This window comes from Simochromis diagramma, unplaced genomic scaffold (genome assembly GCF_900408965.1).
Source record: "Simochromis diagramma unplaced genomic scaffold, fSimDia1.1 OVJJ01000585.1, whole genome shotgun sequence".
Lineage (NCBI taxonomy): Eukaryota > Metazoa > Chordata > Actinopteri > Cichliformes > Cichlidae > Simochromis > Simochromis diagramma.
Genome location: NW_024387398.1, coordinates 1,390,066 through 1,414,907, shown reverse-complemented (window position 1 = coordinate 1,414,907; position 24,842 = coordinate 1,390,066). Strand labels below are relative to the sequence as shown.

The window sequence follows — 24,842 nt, the reverse complement described above, 5'->3', positions numbered from 1 at the left end:
ACTCTTCACACCTTCGTAAAAATGGTGTTTTCGTATCAAACAGTACACACAAGCCATCATCTACTAAGCACACAATGCGCCAACTGCACACTGATGGTATGAATACAAAACACATCTGGCTTTTTCTGTGTACAGATGTCAATTTGAGGTCACACTTTTGTCATAGTGTCATGTAAACATACAAGGATCCAAACTTCAAGTATTGGTGTTTATTCACACTCATCAAAACCAAGACAAAGTCAGAACACAAAATAGGAATTCCACAAAAAAAAGGGAACAAAAAGACAATCAGCCTACATCATGTCGTCTTTCTGGGTCCGGCCACAAAATTTCGTCCACATCGCATGCGATATCCTCCAGTCCAAGGCACCGGGGAAAATATCTCCTTGAATGCCGTATCCAGGCCTGACATGATGCCTGGTCAATATCTCCACATGCCTCCTCCATTGCCTGTAAAAGGGCTACCTGTTGATGAGGATGACGGTCGTACACTTTCCAGCGCCAGGCAGAGAAGAACTCCTCGATGGGATTTAAGAATGGAGAGTATGGAGGGAGGTTGAGTGCCATGAAGGATGGGTGGTCTGTAAACCAGTTGCGGACCAAAGCAGCCCTATGGAAACTAACATTGTCCCATATGATGACATATCGGGTCTGCTCTGGTCTCTGAACAGTGAGCATGTCATGCAAGGTGTCCAGGAATGCAATAATGTGTGCAGTGTTGTATGGGCCTATGGTTGCATGATGGTGAACAACACCATTTTGGCTTATAGCTGCACACATGGTTATGTTACCACCACGTTGTCCTGGGACATTGATGATGGCACGGTGTCCAATAATGTTCCTGCCACATCTCCTGGTTTCACTGAGGTTAAAACCGGCCTCATCTACAAAAAGTAGCTCATGTCCCATTGCATCTGCTTCTAGTTCCATCACTCTCTGGACAAGACAAAACAAATGCAACACATCAGGCCCATGCACAGCACTACAGTATGCACTTCCAAATTCAGAACCAATGACACTAGCTTACCTGCACATAGTCATATCGCAGTTGCTTTACACGTTCTGTGTTTCTCTCGAAAGGAACTCTGTAAATTTGCTTCATTCTTATTCTGTGGCGCGCAAGTACTCAACTTAGTGCAGAAATGCTTGCACTGTGTATATTTTGAAAGATGGTGTCATTATCAATTATGCGCTGCTGTATTTCGCGCAGTCTTATTGCATTATTGGCAATCACCATGTTCACTATATGGGTCTCTTGCTCTGGAGTGAACATTCTGCCTCTGCCCCCAACATCTGGACGTCTAGCAATTCTGTAAAGTAACAATTTCAGTATTTTTGCATGTATGGTACTGTTGTGTTTCTCATTAGAGTACGGCAGTGCTACAAAGTACTTACCGATTCTCATTTCGAAATGTCCTAATGATGCTTGCCACAGTGTAGCGGCTCAGTTTAGGCTGAACCCGTTGGCCAGCTTCCCTCAGGGTCATCCCATGGTTGATGACATGGTCCACTATTGTAGCTCTGATGTCATCAGTTATTCTGTTTCTTACTCTTCTTACCCTTCCTCTTTCCCCTCCTCGTCCTCTTCTTGCTCCTCCTTGTCCTCTTCCTCTAACTTCCTCTAACCCTCTTGCTTCTTCACCTCCATGTCCTCTTCCTCCAACTTCTTCACCTCCACGTCCTCTCCCTCGGCCCCCTCTGATTCTCACTCTTCTCACTCTTACTGCTCCTTCCATTGTACTCCACATAGACAGCTTACCTGTGGCCTGTTTATAGTGCTTAGGCTGATTGCAAAGTGGACTAATTATCTAAAACAGTTTTCACATGTGAAAGTGTGCCAGACAGTTGGCAAAATAGTGTTAATGATAGCCATACATGTATAATTTTGCTAGGAGTGTGTTGGAAATTTGGTAATTGAGTGTAAAGCAGTGAGTTGTGTTTAAAGTTCTGCAAAGAGAGTGTTGTGCAGTGAATTGTGCCTACAGGTTTGCAAAGTGTGTGTTACAAAATGGCAAACTGAGTGCAAAGCAGTGTTTGTGCTTTTAGTTTTGCAAACTCAGTGAGTGGTTTTGCTATAAGTATTAATAGTTTTAGGAATTGTGCTGTAAGAATCACAGTTAGGGTTTAAGAATTCAGAAAAAACTGTAATAACATTCAGACTAGAAAGCAGGTCTGTCTTCACCTCTCTGCCTTCTACTCTACTCAGATGGTTTTCATAGCACTGTTCTACAGTATATCACCATATCAAGTGTGCAGGGTACTGCAGGGTGCTAATGCTCCTTTTGCAGCCAAAGTGGTGGTTTCTGTGAAACATAGCATGATTACTTATATTGAAGTACAGTGTTGTACAGTGGATGATACAGTATATACAGTAAAGTACTGTAAGAAAATAAGCAAAGCGATGACAGTATGTGGTTGTATTTCTCTAGAATGACTCGAAGACCTTCTGGGGCAGGACGCCAACGCCAACGCCAACGCCAACACAACAGCAGGAACTCGCCGTCGTGGACCTAGTGAGGGCAGACAATGCCATCCGTCTCCACCAGCTACGAAAGCAAATACTTGCAGACAGGCGAGTGTTCAACAACATAAACCATGTGAGCATCACCACCATCAGACGCATCTTGGAACAACACAGCATCACCATGAAGCAGCTCTACAGAGTCCCATTTGAGAGGACCAGTGACGGGGTCAAAGGACTCCGAGCTGAATATGTACGGGTACGTGTAACTGTCCTTTACATGGACAATACTGTATTGGTGAAATCCAGCAGCAGCTGAATATGTACCATATCAGTACCACATGGATCCATCCTGAGAGCTACACAGGTACCTGTGTGATGGGTGAGGGTCCTGTATGTGTAGCACTGTAGTGCAGTAATATGTTCTCTTTGTTTTACAGAGAATCTCGGCCATGGATGGAGCTGCACAGCCTCATGAATTCATTTTCATTGATGAAGCTGGATTCGACCTGTGCGAAACAAGACGACGGGTCGTAATGTAATTGGCCAAAGGGCAATTGTGCACGTCCCAGGGCAGCGCAGGGGAAATATCACATTGTGTGCCGCCATAAGCCTTCGAGGGCTTCTGCATCATCATGCAAAACTAGGTCCATACAATAGCCAACATATACTCACATTTCTAGATGCTCTCCATGATATAGTTGTACAGAACAGAGCAGATCAGCCCAGGTTTGTGGTGATATGGGATCATGTCAGTTTCCATCGGCTGCTCTGGTCCAGGCCTGGTTCTCCAACCACAACCAACTTGAAGTGGTATACTTGCCCCCTTACTCACCATTTTTAAACCCTATAGAGGATTTTTTTAGGCTTGGAGATGGCGTGTATATGACCGCCAACCACATGCCCGCATGCCTCTTCTGCAGGCAATGGAACAGGCCTGCGGCGACATTCAGGTGACAGCAATCCATGGATGGTTTCGACATGCAAGAGGATATTTTCCCCGGTGCCCAGCGGGAGAAGACACTGCTTGCGATGTCGATGAGGTCCTGTGGCCAGACCCCAACAGACGGCGGGATCCATGAGCCCACGTATGCACAATTGTCATGATGTTTTGTGTGTACAGTATAGTGTTTTTTCTATTACTGTATTATGTTTTTTTTGCTTGATCTGAATTCATGGTGCTGCAGTGGACAATACTGAGTAGGCCTATTTGCTTTTTTGGTTGTTTGTCTCCTGAAAATATGCCTTCAGAATAAACAATGACAATCACAGACTGCAGTGTTTTATATGAAGTAGACTAGTGTGTCCCCCTGATCTGATCTGCATGTGATGCAAGTATGTGTCATTTTGTCAACAGAGTTACATTTTGACAGAGGAATGTTAGGTTTTGACAGCAGAGTTTCAGTTTGGCACAGATGTGAATGGTATATTCTGTTGTGTCATGTTTACTTGTGTTTAGAGTTTTGGCACAATGAGCGACGTTTTGCAAAATGTGTTCAAGCAACGGGTAAAAACTGTAACATGTTTTTCACCAAAGATTTCAGCAATTATAAAAATTCAACTCAAACTATTCAGCTATTAGCATTCACACTGCATTTTCTACAGGAAGTACATTTTATATACCAGTTTCAGTTCAAAGTGCATTAAAAATAATAAATAATTGTATTAAAAATAATAATGAAAAATAATACCACCAATATGTTACTGCACTACACTTACTGGACTTGTGGAAGTATTTTGAGAACCATAAGAGATTCTTACAAATGTTTGAAAGAAAAAAATCTTTAACATAGCTGGAGACTCGTGTAGAAATATGAATGAGTTTATAAAGTTTCTGTCATGGTGTGCTGTGACAGGCAGGTAGCAGGACCCAAACACAGGACTCTTACGTGGAATGAAACTTGAATCGGCAGCTTTTATTGCTGGAAACTCAGGTGGACTCAAGAAACTAAAAACTAAGAAACAAGAACTAGGAAAACAAATCAGGAACTATGAACAAGAATCAAGTAAAGAACACGGAGGAGAAAAAACACCCAGCCCACTGAAAACTAAAGAAACCCCCAAAAACATGAACAACAATCATCAAGGAACATATTTACATATTTAGAGTTACTGCAACACCAACACTGGGTCACAGCTTCAGTGTCAGTCGGTGACTTTTGGTCTGCAACAGCAGCAGAACAGACTTCTCAGTCTTTTGAAGAAGCCCTTTTTCTTCTTGTTGATCTGACGGTCTTTGGACTTCATGCTGGCTTCAGGTTCAGGAGAAGGTTCCTCAAAGGGAACATCAGGAACCGGCCCAATTTCCGAACAAGATCCTTTGATCTTATGATCTTCGCCTTCAACACAGGATTTGGACTCGCCATAGGGTTCCTCACAGGGAACGTCGGGCTCTGGAACACTTTCTGACAGAGCTCCTTCGATCGTAAGGTCTCGAGTACTCAGACTGGATGCCCTTTCAGAAAGAAGTTCCTCACGGGGAACGTCGGGCTCTGGAACACTCTCTGACAGAGCTCCTTCGATCGTAAGGTCTCGAGTACTCAGACTGGATGCCCTTTCAGAAAGAAGCTCCTCACGGGGAACGTCGGGCTCTGGCACACTCTCTGACAGAGCTCCTTCGATCGTAAGGTCTCGAGTACTCAGACTGGATGCCCTTTCAGAAAGAAGTTCCTCACAGGGAACGTCGGGCTCTGGAACACTCTCTGACAGAGCTCCTTCGATCGTAAGGTCTCGAGTACTCAGACTGGATGCCCTTTCAGAAAGAAGTTCCTCACGGGGAACGTCGGGCTCTGGCACACTTTCTGACAGAGCTCCTTCGGCTGGTGGAACATTTGCCATTGAAAGGCCGTCAGAGGAGCGCTCTCCATTTGTGCTCTTCACATCAGGACTTGAAGGGGGCTCAAAGATGTCACATATCCGGATCCTTGCTACATCAGCAATGGTCTTCAGCAACACGGGTGCAAAGTTTGCAACTTTGATAGACAGAATTTCTTCAGGAAATTTCTGTCTGATCTCCGTCAGGATGCTGTCGACCATATCGTCTCGGATAGAGCGGGTGAAGACGGCCTGTGTTTCCATCGCCGTGAGACTCCTGGAGACACGATCTAAAGTGGCCTTGGTGACACTGGTGGAGAGGATACTTAGACTCTGGGAGGCCATGTTTAGGAGGGGACGAGGAGGAAGCTCCCAGAAGCCCTGGAGAACGCGGGGAACTACCTCGATCACTACCTCCTGCGCGGTGAGCAGTTTGCTGTTATGCTGTTCCTGCTGCTTCTTTTTCAGGATTTCAACGTAATCCTTCACCACGCGGAGGAGTTTAGGTGCTCTGTAGAAAAACATGATAAGAGTTATCTGTTAAACATATTCAAAGCATCACTTAAATATTGAAACACTGTAGCTGGACTGTTAACCCTGTAACCGCCTTTGTATCATACATGAGTTTCTGAGACCTCGATCTCATCAACATGATCAATACTTGCTATAATTTCTAAATGTTGTGGACAAAACTCTTTTTTAGTCTAAAGTTAACATTGTCGTTAACAAAAAGTTGCCAAAAACACCCAGTGTATCAAATGTGATACAAAAAATAAATACACAATAAAAGTAAATCATACACAACATGACATAGCAAAGAACTAATTTGTGGCTTTTGTTTAAAGGGTTAATAAACATCTCAGTTCCAAAGAATCTGAATTTTCTGGCTGTTTTTTGATGGGTTGGGTCTTACAGGGTTAATAACTGTATGTTACATGTGACTCACTGAAATTTAGGAGGTACGGCCTCTGGGAACTGAAGAAGCATCCTGGCTTCAAATTCAACGTCCCTCATTTTATTGCTGACGTTCACCGCCCACACCTGAAACAGAAAACACATTTACAGTGCGCTTATGTTTAAAGGTTATGTGCACATAATGAAAAAAAGTCTTGTGGGTTTTCTCGTCTTACCAGCCTTAGAAGAGGTTTGGCTTCCTCTTCGTCAAAATCCTCTAACTCGAACTCCCACAGCCTTCAAAAGAAAGCAAAGCAGAGGTTTTCTCTCAGCACTTACACGTCATCACAAACAGACTTTCAGGTGTGACAGTAACTCACTGCTCTCTGAGTGTCTCCCTGCTCTTCTCCACCAAAAGATCTCTCAGATCTTCAGCAGTGAGGTTCGGTGGAATTAGATCTTCCTGCTGAAGTCTGAGAAACTCCGTCATAATCGCAATCTAAAAGTAAAGGAGACATTTAATCACCACCACTCTCAGGTCCTCAGAAATGACCTGATATTTTCTGTCAGCTTTGGTTTGCATGAATCTGGGTCTAACCTGAGTCCTGTAGCCCGGAAGATACCAGCAGATCTTTACGAGCTGTTTCATAAATCGGTGTGTTGAACAACACCTGTCAAAGAAATAGCAATTTAGTCATTGTTACTTAAAAGGATTCTCAGTTTGTCAACTTTTAAAACGACATCAAATTCTTCAAATTACTGAAATGCAGTAAAAGCAAAAACGTCACCTACCCTGATAGGTTTATAGATTCCTTGACTTGATTCCATTTCGACGTTTTCAAATCAAAGTCAGGAAGAAAAACTTTAACTGCTCTCAACGAAGGCGTACGGGGGGATCTGGACCTGAAAATGCTCTCAGCTCGGTGGTCTCGCACAGATGAGCTCTTTTGACAGTCTGATGTTTATTTATGAATGCAGAATTTCTTGAGCAGTCACCATGGAAACTTGATGCAGCTTCATGTTGTTAAATTAAAAGTAAACACTGTGTATTTTGCACTACACTCCACTAAACTTATCATATAAGTAAATAAAGTGTGGGTTAGGTCCCTCCTGTGGAAAGAGCCACACAAACCGATGGATCAGAAAAGACAAAGTCAGCTACAGCATGCCTTTTCATATTATGTGCCTGCTTATCTCCATTTCTTTACAGTAGATGGGAACTTTTGCAGTAAAGCAATGGCTTACAAACAGTGGACTGTGGACTAATGCAGACATCTGAAGCCTGACAGCAGCTGGTATATACACAGCTTTGGATAAACTGGCCCTTTAAACAGCCCAGAGGAAGAAGAGACCTCTGCGTTATCAGTGCAGCCTAAAGCACAATAATAATAATACTATTAATATTATTTTTATAGCAATAATACCCCAAATAATGAAGTCATTAATTACACATTGGTCATGCTTCACAGGAGGTCAGGAGTGACCGATGAACGTGATGCTACATTACAGTCTGTCCTATGAGTTCAGCAGGAGGAGGTGAACCCACAGCTGGGACCAGTTCTCTAGTGGGTTCAGTATCATACTTGTGTTCATCCTGGTCTGAACCTGGTCAGAAGAACTGACTTCACTTTTGAAAATTCAATACTTATAAAAGGTAACCCCAAACAGTCTACAACGGCTGTTTTCTGTCCACCAAAGCAAATTTGCTTGACGAGGTTTTTGTACCTTCACTTCTCCAAAAAGCAAATAAAGAGATTAAACAAAGATTTACTGAACGACCGTCAGAATTCCCCGAGCTAACGTAGATCGCTTTATGCTCTTGAGTCAGGAGGGATAAGAAAAGTGACTGCACTGACTGCAATCTGCCGTCTACTGACATCTAATGGAGAGATTTATACACGTGAGAACTTTAATGGTACTTGAAAATAGGCCAGGATCTGCACTGCTTCAGCCTGAGCCTGTTCAGTCAGCACCGTCTGTGTAATATGAGAATAATAATAAACATGACTTTTCCTTCCTCTTCCATAAAAAGGATGCTGCTCCATACTTACCTTTTTAGAGACTTTGATGTTGTTTGGCAGGATAATGGCATCGCACTGAAGTTTAGGTGTTCAAAATACACAATGACTGATTTTCATGTCAACAACTAAGTAAATATTCTGATGAAGAGCCACTAAAGGAAGTTTTTGGAGTAACTCTCAGCAGTAATGTGGACATGAAATAGTTGGTAGACGTGTCATTAACCCCACGAGAAAAATCTTTAGTTCTATTCAGGTACAGAGACGTATTTAGGCTACAGGCAACAGTTTTATTCAAATACAATTTATTGTCAAAATGTTATAGTGCTGATCCGTGACTGCCTTTTTACAACTTTTACAAAGTGACTGCAAACATTGTGGAACGATTCATAGCGTTTGATTGCTTGTGTGAATGTATTAAACAGGAAACCAGGAGCTGCAGAAACCCAGTAATGCTGAAGACGCATGCGTGTGCGTTTATTACAGTTTTTTCTGAATGCTTAAACCCTAACTGTGATTCTTACAGCACAATTCCTAAAACTATTATTATTTATAGCAAAACCACTCACTGAGTTTGCAAAACTAAAAGCACAAACACTGCTTTGCACTCAGTTTGCCATTTTGTAACACACACTTTGCAAACCTGTAGCTACAATCCACTGCACAGCACTCTCTTTGCAGAACTGTAAACACAACTCACTGCTTTACACTCAATTTCCAAATGATCAATGCACTCCTAGCAAAACTATACACATTTACGGCCATTATTTACACTATTTTGCCAACTGTCTGGCACACTGCCTCATGTGAAAACCTTTTTAGATAATTAGTTCACTTTGCAATCAGCCTAAGCACTATGATACAGGTAAGCTCTGTGTGTGGAGTACAATGGAGGGAGCAGGAAGAGTGAGAAGTAGAGGAGGCCGAGCAAGAGGACGTGGAGGTGAAGTAGTAGGATGAAGAGGACGACAAGGACGAGGAGGAGCAAGAGAAGGACGAGGAGGGGGGAGAGGACGAGGAGGGGGGAGAGGACGAGGAGGGGGGAGAGGAAGGGTAAGAAGAGTAAGAAATAGAATTGCTGATGACATCAGAGCTACAATAGTGGACCATGTAATCAACCGTGGAGTGACCCTGAGGGTAGCTGGCCAACGGGTCCAGCCTAACTCGAGCCGCTACACTGGAGCAAGCATCATAAGGACATTTCGAAATGAGAGTCGGTGAGCACAGTCACTTTGCACTAAGATCTGTAGCACTGCCGTATGCCAATGAGAAACACAACAATACCATAGATGTAAAAATACTGAAATTGTAACTTTACAGAATTGCTGGACGAGCAGATGCTGGGGCAGAGGAAGCATGTTCACTGCAGACCAAGAAACCCATAGAGTCAATATAGAGATTACAAATAATCCTATACTTGGAAATAAACACTTGTGTTTGTTTTGATGTGTGTGAATAAACAGCAGTACTTGAAGTTTGGATCCCTCTATGCTTACGGATCTATGACAGAAGTATGAGCTCAAACTGACATGGCCTATTGTGCACAGAGAAAGCAAAAGCCAGATGTGTTTTGTATTCATACCATCAGTGTGCAGTTGGTGCATTGTGTGCTTAGTAGATGATGGCTTGTGTTAACTGTTGGACACAAAAATACCATTTTTACAAAGGTGTGGAGAGTTAAGCAGTTAAGTTAAGGGTTGTTCGCTTTTACAAGAAAACTACAATGTTTTGCTGATTGGGTGAAGAGTTTTCTTATTTGTGTGTATTTTTGCAAAAATAGCCAATAGTTACAAAAAATGTGCTCAAGCCACCAGAAAAAACTGTAAGTGCTTCACATGTTAACTGTGTTGTGTTTCATACATGACTTCTGCTGTTTTGTTTCTTAGAGTTCTCATTTCTACACTGTGAAGCCTGCATCAGCATTAAAGGATTTCTTCAGCCTGCCCGAGCTGCAGGTCCTTGCTTGGCAATAATAATCTTATGGTCACTGATAACGCCCGATCGCTGTGTGTGCAGTTTCTTTCTCACAGGTCATCACTGGAGTGAATACTCACTCACTACTTACAGTTTTTTTCAGTCGCTAACAAGCGTTTGTCCAAACAGTTGTCACATTTGCAAAACTCTAAACACAATTAGCACAGCATCGGTCTGTTGTGGCCATACCATTCACACATTTCATGTCACAATGCTCACATTTTCTTAACAGACAAGCTATACCTCCCAACAAAATTATGGACTGTTTTTGTAGTATCTACGAATGTTACAGTTTTTTTCAATCGCTAACAAGCGCCTACCCATACTTCAGATACTTTTTCTAAACTCTTAACACAGACTCACACCTACAAAACACAATTGGCCAAATGGATAGTTTTCTTCTCAAAAATACATTTTGTTAAATATATACTAACTCTTCATTTCAAAATAGAACACATCTTTCTCTGCACACACTAACTGTACAAAAACACTATAAATCTGACTCAAAATGAAATTACTCTGTCAAAGAATAACACTTGTTTTCACTTCACAAGGTACATGCAGTCAATCAAAGTACACCAGGTTTCAAAATACTGGCTATTATTGACATTACAAAAACTGCATAGACTTTTATGTTTCAGTTTTACAGGTATTTGCATGCGAAACATGCAATCCACCATTTTGACACCAGAAATGTCTTGGTTGGTAACTGTATGTCCACATGTACAGTAATGTTCACATTCAAAAGCATTCCAGTAAAAAGCAAACAAGTTTTTGTTTCTTTACTGTTTACTACAGGAGGTACAGTAGAAACACGGTATGATAGGACAGAGAAAGTTTTACAGTATTGCTTACAGTGAACAAAATATCCATGAAACACACAAGAGCATTCTGAACAAAAAAACAACAGCAAAAAGCCAAGATCAAAAGGGGGGGGGGGGGAGGGGGGCTAAAAAGAGGCAAAATTTGCATCTAATCTCTGCGATCTTCAGGGTTAGGCCACATGTTTTCATCAACATCACATCTGATGTTATCCAAGTCGATGCACCTGGGATAAAACCGCCTGGTATGTTGGATCCACCCTTGGCAATCGTCAACTGTGATGTCCCTGGAGCCAGCATCCATGGCTTCAAGGAGGGACATCTGGTCATGTGGCTGATGGTCATAAACCTTCCACCTCCATGCAGAAAAGAACTCCTCTATGGGGTTGAGGAAAGGTGAATAGGGTGGAAGGAAGAGACTTACCAGTCTTGGGTGGACTTCAAACCATGTTGTTATTGCTTGCGAGTGATGGAAAGCCACATTGTCCCAGGTAATTACAAAGGTCCTCATGTTTTCACCCTCCTGACCCTGCTCTGGAACCAGGCGCTGGTGGAGATCATTGAGAAAGGCAAGCAAGCGCTCTGTATTATAGGGTCCAACCTGACATCTGTGAAGGAGTAATCCTGCATTTGCAATTGCTGCACACATGGTAATGTTTGCCCCTCTCTGTCCTGGCACATCAACTGTGGCCCTTTTTCCAATTACATTTCGTCCATGTCGACGCCTTTTGGCCAGATTGAATCCTGCCTCATCGATGTATATGAATTCATGAGGGGCCTGGTTGGCCTCCAATTCCATAACTCTCTGAAACAAAGTTAATGTAAGTCATGTTATTACTGTATACCATACTGTACTGTAACCTAGTATTGTGTAGGTTACCTACTTGCAAAGTGCAAAGCTTATAGAACTGGACATTGGATTGAATATACACTATACCTGGACATATTGTCGTCATAGCTCCTTGACCCTCTCACTGTTCCTCTCAAAGGGAACAGTGTAGAGCTGCTTCATCCGCACTCTGTGTTTGGACAATGTCCGCGTAATGGTTGTGAGGCTGATTCTATCGATATTGTCAAATATCTCATGGTCCGCCACAATTCTAGTTTGAATTTCACGCAGTTTTATTGCATTATTTGCAGTAACCATTTCTACAATGGCAAGCTCCTGATCATTACTGAGGAGCTTTCCTCTTCCCCCAGAGGGTGGAAGACGTTGCATTCTTTAGAAAGACAAAAAATTCAACATATGCATTACTGTATGACCATATTGACATGTCAAGTGAGAATAGAAACAATCCATGTAAAATGCAATACTTACCTGTTGGTTTGTTGAAAGATGCGTATACAGTTTTTTTCAATCGCTAACAAGCGCCTACCCATACTTCAGATACTTTTTCTAAACTCTTAACACAGACTCACACCTACAAAACACAATTGGCCAAATGGATAATTTTCTTCTCAAAAATACATTTTGTTAAATATATACTAACTCTTCATTTCAAAATAGAACACATCTTTCTCTGCACACACTAACTGTATAAAAACACTATAAATCTGACTCAAAATGAAATTACTCTGTCAAAGAATAACACTTGTTTTCACTTCACAAGGTACATGCAGTCAATCAAAGTACACCAGGTTTCAAAATACTGGCTATTATTGACATTACAAAAACTGCATAGACTTTTATGTTTCAGTTTTACAGGTATTTGCATGCGAAACATGCAATCCACCATTTTGACACCAGAAATGTCTTGGTTGGTAACTGTATGTCCACATGTACAGTAATGTTCACATTCAAAAGCATTCCAGTAAAAAGCAAACAAGTTTTTGTTTCTTTACTGTTTTACTACAGGAGGTACAGTAGAAACACGGTATGATAGGACAGAGAAAGTTTTACAGTATTGCTTACAGTGAACAAAATATCCATGAAACACACAAGAGCATTCTGAACAAAAAAACAACAGCAAAAAGCCAAGATAAAAAGGGGGGGAGGGGAGGGGGGCTAAAAAGAGGCAAAAATTTGCATCTAATCTCTGCGATCTTCAGGGTTAGGCCACATGTTTTCATCAACATCACATCTGATGTTATCCAAGTCGATGCACCTGGGATAAAACCGCCTGGTATGTTGGATCCACCCTTGGCAATCGTCAACTGTGATGTCCCTGGAGCCAGCATCCATGGCTTCAAGGAGGGACATCTGGTCATGTGGCTGATGGTCATAAACCTTCCACCTCCATGCAGAAAAGAACTCCTCTATGGGGTTGAGGAAAGGTGAATAGGGTGGAAGGAAGAGACTTACCAGTCTTGGGTGGACTTCAAACCATGTTGTTATTGCTTGCGAGTGATGGAAAGCCACATTGTCCCAGGTAATTACAAAGGTCCTCATGTTTTCACCCTCCTGACCCTGCTCTGGAACCAGGCGCTGGTGGAGATCATTGAGAAAGGCAAGCAAGCGCTCTGTATTATAGGGTCCAACCTGACATCTGTGAAGGAGTAATCCTGCATTTGCAATTGCTGCACACATGGTAATGTTTGCCCCTCTCTGTCCTGGCACATCAACTGTGGCCCTTTTTCCAATTACATTTCGTCCACGTCGACGCCTTTTGGCCAGATTGAATCCTGCCTCATCGATGTATATGAATTCATGAGGGGCCTGGTTGGCCTCCAATTCCATAACTCTCTGAAACAAAGTTTATGTAAGTCATGTTATTACTGTATACCATACTGTACTGTAACCTAGTATTGTGTAGGTTACCTACTTGCAAAGTGCAAAGCTTATAGAACTGGACATTGGATTGAATATACACTATACCTGGACATATTGTCGTCGTAGCTCCTTGACCCTCTCACTGTTCCTCTCAAAGGGAACAGTGTAGAGCTGCTTCATCCGCACTCTGTGTTTGGACAATGTCCGCGTAATGGTTGTGAGGCTGATTCTATCGATATTGTCAAATATCTCATGGTCCGCCACAATTCTAGTTTGAATTTCACGCAGTTTTATTGCATTATTTGCAGTAACCATTTCTACAATGGCAAGCTCCTGATCATTACTGAGGAGCTTTCCTCTTCCCCCAGAGGGTGGAAGACGTTGCATTCTTTAGAAAGACAAAAAACTCAACATATGCATTACTGTATGACCATATTGACATGTCAAGTGAGAATAGAAACAATCCATGTAAAATGCAATACTTACCTGTTGGTTTGTTGAAAGATGCGTATAATGGAGGCAACCGTTGACCGCCTCAAATTGGGCTGCACTCTTTCACCAGCCTCTCTTAGTGAAAGACCATGGTTGATTACATGGTCAATGATAGTGGCACGAATTTCATCACTGACTACTGTTCTTGCAGCCCTTGGAATGCCACCACCACGCATTCTTACACCTCTACCTTGCCCTCTCCTTGGGCCTGCTCTTCTCCCTGGGCCCCTTGCTCTTACTCTTCCTTGACCAGACATTACAGTGTTTGTCTTTTTTTTGTTTCCAAACACATCACTCCTCAAGGTCTTGCCTTATAAACCCCACTGAGTCTAAGCCAGAATGGAAGAAGCTGTGGTTGGCCCAATTTACCCAACATAAATCAGCTGTGTGTCAATTATTCAATTGTTTGTTTATTATCAGCTGAGATATATTTTTGATATTGATATTGTTTTTGTACTGATATCATTGCAGAAGCAGAGGTTTTTATACTGTATCTAAGGTTTGGAATATTGTTTTTGCTATTGTGGGATGTTGTGTGTTAACATTCGTAGATACTACAAAAACAGTCCATAATTTTGTTGGGAGGTATAGCTTGTCTGTTAAGAAAATGTAAGCGTTGTGGAAATGTGTTCACTGACTGCATATTGGGTGAACACGACATGAAATGTGTGAATGGTATGGCCACAACAGACCGATGCTGTGCTAATTGTGTTTAGAGTTTTGCAAATGTGACAACTGTTTGGACAAACGCTTGTTAGCGACTGAAAAAAACTGTAATGGAGGCAACCGTTGACCGCCTCAAATTGGGCTGCACTCTTTCACCAGCCTCTCTTAGTGAAAGACCATGGTTGATTACATGGTCAATGATAGTGGCACGAATTTCATCACTGACTACTGTTCTTGCAGCCCTTGGAATGCCACCACCACGCATTCTTACACCTCTACCTTGCCCTCTCCTTGGGCCTGCTCTTCTCCCTGGGCCCCTTGCTCTTACTCTTCCTCGACCAGACATTACAGTGTTTGTCTTTTTTTTGTTTCCAAAAACATCACTCCTCAAGGTCTTGCCTTATAAACCCCACTGAGTCTAAGCCAGAATGGAAGAAGCTGTGGTTGGCCCAATTTACCCAACATAAATCAGCTGTGTGTCAATTATTCAATTGTTTGTTTATTATCAGCTGAGATATATTTTTGATATTGATATTGTTTTTGTACTGATATCATTGCAGAAGCAGAGGTTTTTATACTGTATCTAAGGTTTGGAATATTGTTTTTGCTATTGTGGGATGTTGTGTGTTAACATTCGTAGATACTACAAAAACAGTCCATAATTTTGTTGGGAGGTATAGCTTGTCTGTTAAGAAAATGTAAGCATTGTGGAAATGTGTTCACTGACTGCATATTGGGTGAACACGACATGAAATGTGTGAATGGTATGGCCACAACAGACCGATGCTGTGCTAATTGTGTTTAGAGTTTTGCAAATGTGCCAACTGTTTGGACAAACGCTTGTTAGCGACTGAAAAAAACTGTAATAAGCACACAATGCACCAACTGCACACTGATGGTATGAATACAAAACACATCTGGCTTTTGCTTTCTCTGTGCACAATAGGCCATGTCAGTTTGAGCTCATACTTCTGTCATAGATCCGTAAGCATAGAGGGATCCAAACTTCAAGTACTGCTGTTTATTCACACACATCAAAACAAACACAAGTGTTTATTTCCAAGTATAGGATTATTTGTAATCTCTATATTGACTCTATGGGTTACTTGGTCTGCAGTGAACATGCTTCCTCTGCCCCAGCATCTGCTCGTCCAGCAATTCTGTAAAGTTACAATTTCAGTATTTTTACATCTATGGTATTGTTGTGTTTCTCATTGGCATACGGCAGTGCTACAGATCTTAGTGCAAAGTGACTGTGCTCACCGACTCTCATTTCAAGATGTCCTTATGATGCTTGCTACAGTGTAGCGGCTCGAGTTAGGCTGGACCTGTTGGCCAGCTACCCTCAGGGTCACTCCACGGTTGATTACATGGTCCACTATTGTAGCTCTGATGTCATCAGCAATTCTATTTCTTACTCTTCTTACCCTTCCTCTCCCCCCTCCTCGTCCTCTCCCCCCTCCTCGTCCTCCTCTTGCTCCTCCTCGTCCTTGTCATCCTCTTCATCCTACTACTTCACCTCCACGTCCTCTTGCTCGGCCTCCTCTACTTCTCACTCTTCCTGCTCCCTCCATTGTACTCCACACACAGAGCTTACCTGTATTATAGTGCTTAGGCTGATTGCAAAGTGAACTAATTATCTAAAAAGGTTTTCACATGTGACAGTGTGCCAGACAGTTGGCAAAATAGTGTAAATAATGGCCGTAAATGTGTATAGTTTTGCTAGGAGTGCATTGATCATTTGGAAATTGAGTGTAAAGCAGTGAGTTGTGTTTACAGTTCTGCAAAGAGAGTGCTGTGCAGTGGATTGTAGCTACAGGTTTGCAAAGTGTGTGTTACAAAATGGCAAACTGAGTGCAAAGCAGTGTTTGTGCTTTTAGTTTTGCAAACTCAGTGAGTGGTTTTGCTATAAGTATTAATAGTTTTAGGAATTGTGCTGTAAGAATCACAGTTAGGGTTTAAGCATTCAGAAAAAACTGTAATAAACGCACACGCATGCGTCTTCAGCATTACTGGGTTTCTGCAGCTCCTGGTTTCCTGTTTAATACATTCACACAAGCAATCAAACGCTATGAATCGTTCCACAATGTTTGCAGTCACTTTGTAAAAGTTGTAAAAAGGCAGTCACGGATCAGCACTATAACATTTTGACAATAAATTGTATTTGAATAAAACTGTTGCCTGTAGCCTAAATACGTCTCTGTACCTGAATAGAACTAAAGATTTTTCTTGTGGGGTTAATGACACGTCTACCAACTATTTCATGTCCACATTACTGCTGAGAGTTACTCCAAAAACTTCCTTTAGTGGCTCTTCATCAGAATATTTACTTAGTTGTTGACATGAAAATCAGTCATTGTGTATTTTGAACACCTAAACTTCAGTGCGATGCCATTATCCTGCCAAACAACATCAAAGTCTCTAAAAAGGTAAGTATGGAGCAGCATCCTTTTTATGGAAGAGGAAGGAAAAGTCATGTTTATTGTTATTCTCATATTACACAGACGGTGCTGACTGAACAGGCTCAGGCTGAAGCAGTGCAGATCCTGGCCTATTTTCAAGTACCATTAAAGTTCTCACGTGTATAAATCTCTCCATTAGATGTCAGTAGACGGCAGATTGCAGTCAGTGCAGTCACTTTTCTTATCCCTCCTGACTCAAGAGCATAAAGCGATCTACGTTAGCTCGGGGAATTCTGACGGTCGTTCAGTAAATCTTTGTTTAATCTCTTTATTTGCTTTTTGGAGAAGTGAAGGTACAAAAACCTCGTCAAGCAAATTTGCTTTGGTGGACAGAAAACAGCCATTGTAGACTGTTTGGGGTTACCTTTTATAAGTATTGAATTTTCAAAAGTGAAGTCAGTTCTTCTGACCAGGTTCAGACCAGGATGAACACAAGTATGATACTGAACCCACTAGAGAACTGGTCCCAGCTGTGGGTTCACCTCCTCCTGCTGAACTCATAGGACAGACTGTAATGTAGCATCACGTTCATCGGTCACTCCTGACCTCCTGTGAAGCATGACCAATGTGTAATTAATGACTTCATTATTTGGGGTATTATTGCTATAAAAATAATATTAATAGTATTATTATTATTGTGCTTTAGGCTGCACTGATAACGCAGAGGTCTCTTCTTCCTCTGGGCTGTTTAAAGGGCCAGTTTATCCAAAGCTGTGTATATACCAGCTGCTGTCAGGCTTCAGATGTCTGCATTAGTCCACAGTCCACTGTTTGTAAGCCATTGCTTTACTGCAAAAGTTCCCATCTACTGTAAAGAAATGGAGATAAGCAGGCACATAATATGAAAAGGCATGCTGTAGCTGACTTTGTCTTTTCTGATCCATCGGTTTGTGTGGCTCTTTCCACAGGAGGGACCTAACCCACACTTTATTTACTTATATGATAAGTTTAGTGGAGTGTAGTGCAAAATACACAGTGTTTACTTTTAATTTAACAACATGAAGCTGCATCAAGTTTCCATGGTGACTGCTCAAGAAATTCTGCATTCATAAATAAACATCAGACTGTCAAAAGAGCTCATCTGTGCGAGACCACCGAGCTGAGAGCATTTTCAGGTCCAGATCCCCCCGTACGCCTTCGTTGAGAGCAGTTAAAGTTTTTCTTCCTGACTTTGATTTGAAAACGTCGAAATGGAATCAAGTCAAGGAATCTATAAACCTATCAGGGTAGGTGACGTTTTTGCTTTTACTGCATTTCAGTAATTTGAAGAATTTGATGTCGTTTTAAAAGTTGACAAACTGAGAATCCTTTTAAGTAACAATGACTAAATTGCTATTTCTTTGACAGGTGTTGTTCAACACACCGATTTATGAAACAGCTGTAAAGATCTGCTGGTATCTTCCGGGCTACAGGACTCAGGTTAGACCCAGATTCATGCAAACCAAAGCTGACAGAAAATATCAGGTCATTTCTGAGGACCTGAGAGTGGTGGTGATTAAATGTCTCCTTTACTTTTAGATTGCGATTATGACGGAGTTTCTCAGACTTCAGCAGGAAGATCTAATTCCACCGAACCTCACTGCTGAAGATCTGAGAGATCTTTTGGTGGAGAAGAGCAGGGAGACACTCAGAGAGCAGTGAGTTACTGTCACACCTGAAAGTCTGTTTGTGATGACGTGTAAGTGCTGAGAGAAAACCTCTGCTTTGCTTTCTTTTGAAGGCTGTGGGAGTTCGAGTTAGAGGATTTTGACGAAGAGGAAGCCAAACCTCTTCTAAGGCTGGTAAGACGAGAAAACCCACAAGACTTTTTTTCATTATGTGCACATAACCTTTAAACATAAGCGCACTGTAAATGTGTTTTCTGTTTCAGGTGTGGGCGGTGAACGTCAGCAATAAAATGAGGGACGTTGAATTTGAAGCCAGGATGCTTCTTCAGTTCCCAGAGGCCGTACCTCCTAAATTTCAGTGAGTCACATGTAACATACAGTTATTAACCCTGTAAGACCCAACCCATCAAAAAACAGCCAGAAAATTCAGATTCTTTGGAACTGAGATGTTTATTAACCCTTTAAACAAAAGCCACAAATTAGTTCTTTGCTATGTCATGTTGTGTATGATTTACTTTTATTGTGTATTTATTTTTTGTATCACATTTGATACACTGGGTGTTTTTGGCAACTTTTTGTTAACGACAATGTTAACTTTAGACTAAAAAAGAGTTTTGTCCACAACATTTAGAAATTATAGCAAGTATTGATCATGTTGATGAGATCGAGGTCTCAGAAACTCATGTATGATACAAAGGCGGTTACAGGGTTAACAGTCCAGCTACAGTGTTTCAATATTTAAGTGATGCTTTGAATATGTTTAACAGATAACTCTTATCATGTTTTTCTACAGAGCACCTAAACTCCTCCGCGTGGTGAAGGATTACGTTGAAATCCTGAAAAAGAAGCAGCAGGAACAGCATAACAGCAAACTGCTCACCGCGCAGGAGGTAGTGATCGAGGTAGTTCCCCGCGTTCTCCAGGGCTTCTGGGAGCTTCCTCCTCGTCCCCTCCTAAACATGGCCTCCCAGAGTCTAAGTATCCTCTCCACCAGTGTCACCAAGGCCACTTTAGATCGTGTCTCCAGGAGTCTCACGGCGATGGAAACACAGGCCGTCTTCACCCGCTCTATCCGAGACGATATGGTCGACAGCATCCTGACGGAGATCAGACAGAAATTTCCTGAAGAAATTCTGTCTATCAAAGTTGCAAACTTTGCACCCGTGTTGCTGAAGACCATTGCTGATGTAGCAAGGATCCGGATATGTGACATCTTTGAGCCCCCTTCAAGTCCTGATGTGAAGAGCACAAATGGAGAGCGCTCCTCTGACGGCCTTTCAATGGCAAATGTTCCACCAGCCGAAGGAGCTCTGTCAGAAAGTGTGCCAGAGCCCGACGTTCCCCGTGAGGAACTTCTTTCTGAAAGGGCATCCAGTCTGAGTACTCGAGACCTTACGATCGAAGGAGCTCTGTCAGAGAGTGTTCCAGAGCCCGACGTTCCCTGTGAGGAACTTCTTTCTGAAAGGGCATCCAGTCTGAGTACTCGAGACCTTACGATCGAAGGAGCTCTGTCAGAGAGTGTGCCAGAGCCCGACGTTCCCCGTGAGGAGCTTCTTTCTGAAAGGGCATCCAGTCTGAGTACTCGAGACCTTACGATCGAAGGAGCTCTGTCAGAGAGTGTTCCAGAGCCCGACGTTCCCCGTGAGGAACTTCTTTCTGAAAGGGCATCCAGTCTGAGTACTCGAGACCTTACGATCGAAGGAGCTCTGTCAGAAAGTGTTCCAGAGCCCGACGTTCCCTGTGAGGAACCCTATGGCGAGTCCAAATCCTGTGTTGAAGGCGAAGATCATAAGATCAAAGGATCTTGTTCGGAAATTGGGCCGGTTCCTGATGTTCCCTTTGAGGAACCTTCTCCTGAACCTGAAGCCAGCATGAAGTCCAAAGACCGTCAGATCAACAAGAAGAAAAAGGGCTTCTTCAAAAGACTGAGAAGTCTGTTCTGCTGCTGTTGCAGACCAAAAGTCACCGACTGACACTGAAGCTGTGACCCAGTGTTGGTGTTGCAGTAACTCTAAATATGTAAATATGTTCCTTGATGATTGTTGTTCATGTTTTTGGGGGTTTCTTTAGTTTTCAGTGGGCTGGGTGTTTTTTCTCCTCCGTGTTCTTTACTTAATTCTTGTTCATAGTTCCTGATTTGTTTTCCTAGTTCTTGTTTCTTAGTTTTAAGTTTCTTGAGTCCACCTGAGTTTCCAGCAATAAAAGCTGCCGATTCAAGTTTCATTCCACGTAAGAGTCCTGTGTTTGGGTCCTGCTACCTGCCTGTCACAGCACACCATGACAGAAACTTTATAAACTCATTCATATTTCTACACGAGTCTCCAGCTATGTTAAAGATTTTTTTCTTTCAAACATTTGTAAGAATCTCTTATGGTTCTCAAAATACTTCCACAAGTCCAGTAAGTGTAGTGCAGTAACATATTGGTGGTATTATTTTTCATTATTATTTTTAATACAATTATTTATTATTTTTAATGCACTTTGAACTGAAACTGGTATATAAAATGTACTTCCTGTAGAAAATGCAGTGTGAATGCTAATAGCTGAATAGTTTGAGTTGAATTTTTATAATTGCTGAAATCTTTGGTGAAAAACATGTTACAGTTTTTGCCCGTTGCTTGAACACATTTTGCAAAACTTCACTCATTGTGCCAAAACTCTAAACACAAGTAAACATGACACAACAGAATATACCATTCACATCTGTGCCAAACTGAAACTCTGCTGTCAAAACCTAACATTCCTCTGTCAAAATGTAACTCTGTTGACAAAATGACACATACTTGCATCACATGCAGATCAGATCAGGGGGACACACTAGTCTACTTCATATAAAACACTGCAGTCTTTGATTGTCATTGTTTATTCTGAAGGCATATTTTCAGGAGACAAACAACCAAAAAAGCAAATAGGCCTACTCAGTATTGTCCACTGCAGCACCATGAATTCAGATCAAGCAAAAAAAACATAATACAGTAATAGAAAAAACACTATACTGTACACACAAAACATCATGACAATTGTGCATACGTGGGCTCATGGATCCCGCCGTCTGTTGGGGTCTGGCCACAGGACCTCATCGACATCGCAAGCAGTGTCTTCTCCCGCTGGGCACCGGGGAAAATATCCTCTTGCATGTCGAAACCATCCATGGATTGCTGTCACCTGAATGTCGCCGCAGGCCTGTTCCATTGCCTGCAGAAGAGGCATGCGGGCACGTGGTTGGCGGTCATATACACGCCATCTCCAAGCCTAAAAAAATCCTCTATAGGGTTTAAAAATGGTGAGTAAGGGGGCAAGTATACCACTTCAAGTTGGTTGTGGTTGGAGAACCAGGCCTGGACCAGAGCAGCCGATGGAAACTGACATGATCCCATATCACCACAAACCTGGGCTGATCTGCTCTGTTCTGTACAACTATATCATGGAGAGCATCTAGAAATGTGAGTATATGTTGGCTATTGTATGGACCTAGTTTTGCATGATGATGCAGAAGCCCTCGAAGGCTTATGGCGGCACACAATGTGATATTTCCCCCGCGCTGCCCTGGGACGTGCACAATTGCCCTCTGGCCAATTACATTACGACCCGTCGTCTTGTTTCGCACAGGTCGAATCCAGCTTCATCAATGAAAATGAATTCATGAGGCTGTGCAGCTCCATCCATGGCCGAGATTCTCTGTAAAACAAAGAGAACATATTACTGCACTACAGTGCTACACATACAGGACCCTCACCCATCACACAGGTACCTGTGTAGCTCTCAGGATGGATCCATGTGGTACTGATATGGTACATATTCAGCTGCTGCTGGATTTCACCAATACAGTATTGTCCATGTAAAGGACAGTTACACGTACCCGTACATATTCAGCTCGGAGTCCTTTGACCCCGTCACTGGTCCTCTCAAATGGGACTCTGTAGAGCTGCTTCATGGTGATGCTGTGTTTTCCCAAGATGCGTCTGATGGTGGTGATGCTCACATGGTTTATGTTGTTGAACACTCGCCTGTCTGCAAGTATTTGCTTTCGTAGCTGGTGGAGACGGATGGCATTGTCTGCCCTCACTAGGTCCACGACGGCGAGTTCCTGCTGTTGTGTGAACAGGCGTTGGCGTCCTGCCCCAGAAGGTCTTCGAGTCATTCTAGAGAAATACAACCACATACTGTCATCGCTTTGCTTATTTTCTTACAGTACTTTACTGTATATACTGTATCATCCACTGTACAACACTGTACTTCAATATAAGTAATCATGCTATGTTTCACAGAAACCACCACTTTGGCTGCAAAAGGAGCATTAGCACCCTGCAATACCCTGCACACTTGATATGGTGATATACTGTAGAACAGTGCTATGAAAACCATCTGAGTAGAGTAGAAGGCAGAGAGGTGAAGACAGACCTGCTTTCTAGTCTGAATGTTATTACAGTTTTTTCTGAATGCTTAAACCCTAACTGTGATTCTTACAGCACAATTCCTAAAACTATTAATACTTATAGCAAAACCACTCACTGAGTTTGCAAAACTAAAAGCACAAACACTGCTTTGCACTCAGTTTGCCATTTTGTAACACACACTTTGCAAACCTGTAGGCACAATTCACTGCACAACACTCTCTTTGCAGAACTTTAAACACAACTCACTGCTTTACACTCAATTACCAAATTTCCAACACACTCCTAGCAAAATTATACATGTATGGCTATCATTAACACTATTTTGCCAACTGTCTGGCACACTTTCACATGTGAAAACTGTTTTAGATAATTAGTCCACTTTGCAATCAGCCTAAGCACTATAAACAGGCCACAGGTAAGCTGTCTATGTGGAGTACAATGGAAGGAGCAGTAAGAGTGAGAAGAGTGAGAATCAGAGGGGGCCGAGGGAGAGGACGTGGAGGTGAAGAAGTTGGAGGAAGAGGACATGGAGGTGAAGAAGCAAGAGGGTTAGAGGAAGTTAGAGGAAGAGGACAAGGAGGAGCAAGAAGAGGACGAGGAGGGGAAAGAGGAAGGGTAAGAAGAGTAAGAAACAGAATAACTGATGACATCAGAGCTACAATAGTGGACCATGTCATCAACCATGGGATGACCCTGAGGGAAGCTGGCCAACGGGTTCAGCCTAAACTGAGCCGCTACACTGTGGCAAGCATCATTAGGACATTTCGAAATGAGAATCGGTAAGTACTTTGTAGCACTGCCGTACTCTAATGAGAAACACAACAGTACCATACATGCAAAAATACTGAAATTGTTACTTTACAGAATTGCTAGACGTCCAGATGTTGGGGGCAGAGGCAGAATGTTCACTCCAGAGCAAGAGACCCATATAGTGAACATGGTGATTGCCAATAATGCAATAAGACTGCGCGAAATACAGCAGCGCATAATTGATAATGACACCATCTTTCAAAATATACACAGTGCAAGCATTTCTGCACTAAGTTGAGTACTTGCGCGCCACAGAATAAGAATGAAGCAAATTTACAGAGTTCCTTTCGAGAGAAACACAGAACGTGTAAAGCAACTGCGATATGACTATGTGCAGGTAAGCTAGTGTCATTGGTTCTGAATTTGGAAGTGCATACTGTAGTGCTGTGCATGGGCCTGATGTGTTGCATTTGTTTTGTCTTGTCCAGAGAGTGATGGAACTAGAAGCAGATGCAATGGGACATGAGCTACTTTTTGTAGATGAGGCCGGTTTTAACCTCAGTGAAACCAGGAGATGTGGCAGGAACATTATTGGACACCGTGCCATCATCAATGTCCCAGGACAACGTGGTGGTAACATAACCATGTGTGCAGCTATAAGCCAAAATGGTGTTGTTCACCAAATCAAATCAAATCACTTTTATTGTCACATCACATGTGCAGGTACATTGGTACAGCACATGTGAGTGAAATTCTTGTGTGCGAGCTTCACAAGC

At 42.3% G+C, this 24,842-nt stretch overlaps 4 protein-coding genes across 4 annotated transcripts; 1 reads left to right on the top strand and 3 right to left on the bottom strand.

The window, feature by feature from the left end:
* Positions 1-288: 288 nt before the first annotated feature.
* Positions 289-1,134, bottom strand: LOC120720559. Its single transcript, XM_040010284.1, has 2 exons — positions 1,028-1,134; positions 289-936 (listed from the first exon to the last, which is right to left on the bottom strand). The coding sequence occupies exons 1-2, from the start codon at positions 1,100-1,102 to the stop codon at positions 289-291; spliced, it is 723 nt and encodes a 240-aa protein (XP_039866218.1). The 5' UTR covers positions 1,103-1,134.
* A 2,786-nt stretch (positions 1,135-3,920) lies between these two features.
* Positions 3,921-6,787, bottom strand: LOC120720459. Its single transcript, XM_040010144.1, has 5 exons — positions 6,768-6,787; positions 6,550-6,668; positions 6,406-6,466; positions 6,222-6,316; positions 3,921-5,786 (listed from the first exon to the last, which is right to left on the bottom strand). Exons 2-5 carry the CDS (start codon positions 6,657-6,659, stop codon positions 4,607-4,609), a joined length of 1,446 nt encoding a protein of 481 aa, XP_039866078.1. The 5' UTR covers positions 6,660-6,668; positions 6,768-6,787; the 3' UTR covers positions 3,921-4,606.
* Positions 6,788-12,996: 6,209 nt separating this feature from the next.
* Positions 12,997-14,423, bottom strand: LOC120720658. Its single transcript, XM_040010420.1, has 2 exons — positions 13,798-14,423; positions 12,997-13,665 (listed from the first exon to the last, which is right to left on the bottom strand). The coding sequence occupies exons 1-2, from the start codon at positions 14,077-14,079 to the stop codon at positions 13,012-13,014; spliced, it is 936 nt and encodes a 311-aa protein (XP_039866354.1). The 5' UTR covers positions 14,080-14,423; the 3' UTR covers positions 12,997-13,011.
* A 3,301-nt stretch (positions 14,424-17,724) lies between these two features.
* LOC120720691 lies at positions 17,725-21,544 on the top strand. The gene is made up of 6 exons (XM_040010471.1): positions 17,725-18,538; positions 18,660-18,731; positions 18,831-18,949; positions 19,033-19,093; positions 19,183-19,277; positions 19,713-21,544. The coding sequence occupies exons 1-6, from the start codon at positions 18,503-18,505 to the stop codon at positions 20,890-20,892; spliced, it is 1,563 nt and encodes a 520-aa protein (XP_039866405.1). The 5' UTR covers positions 17,725-18,502; the 3' UTR covers positions 20,893-21,544.
* The last annotated feature ends 3,298 nt before the right edge of the window (positions 21,545-24,842 follow it).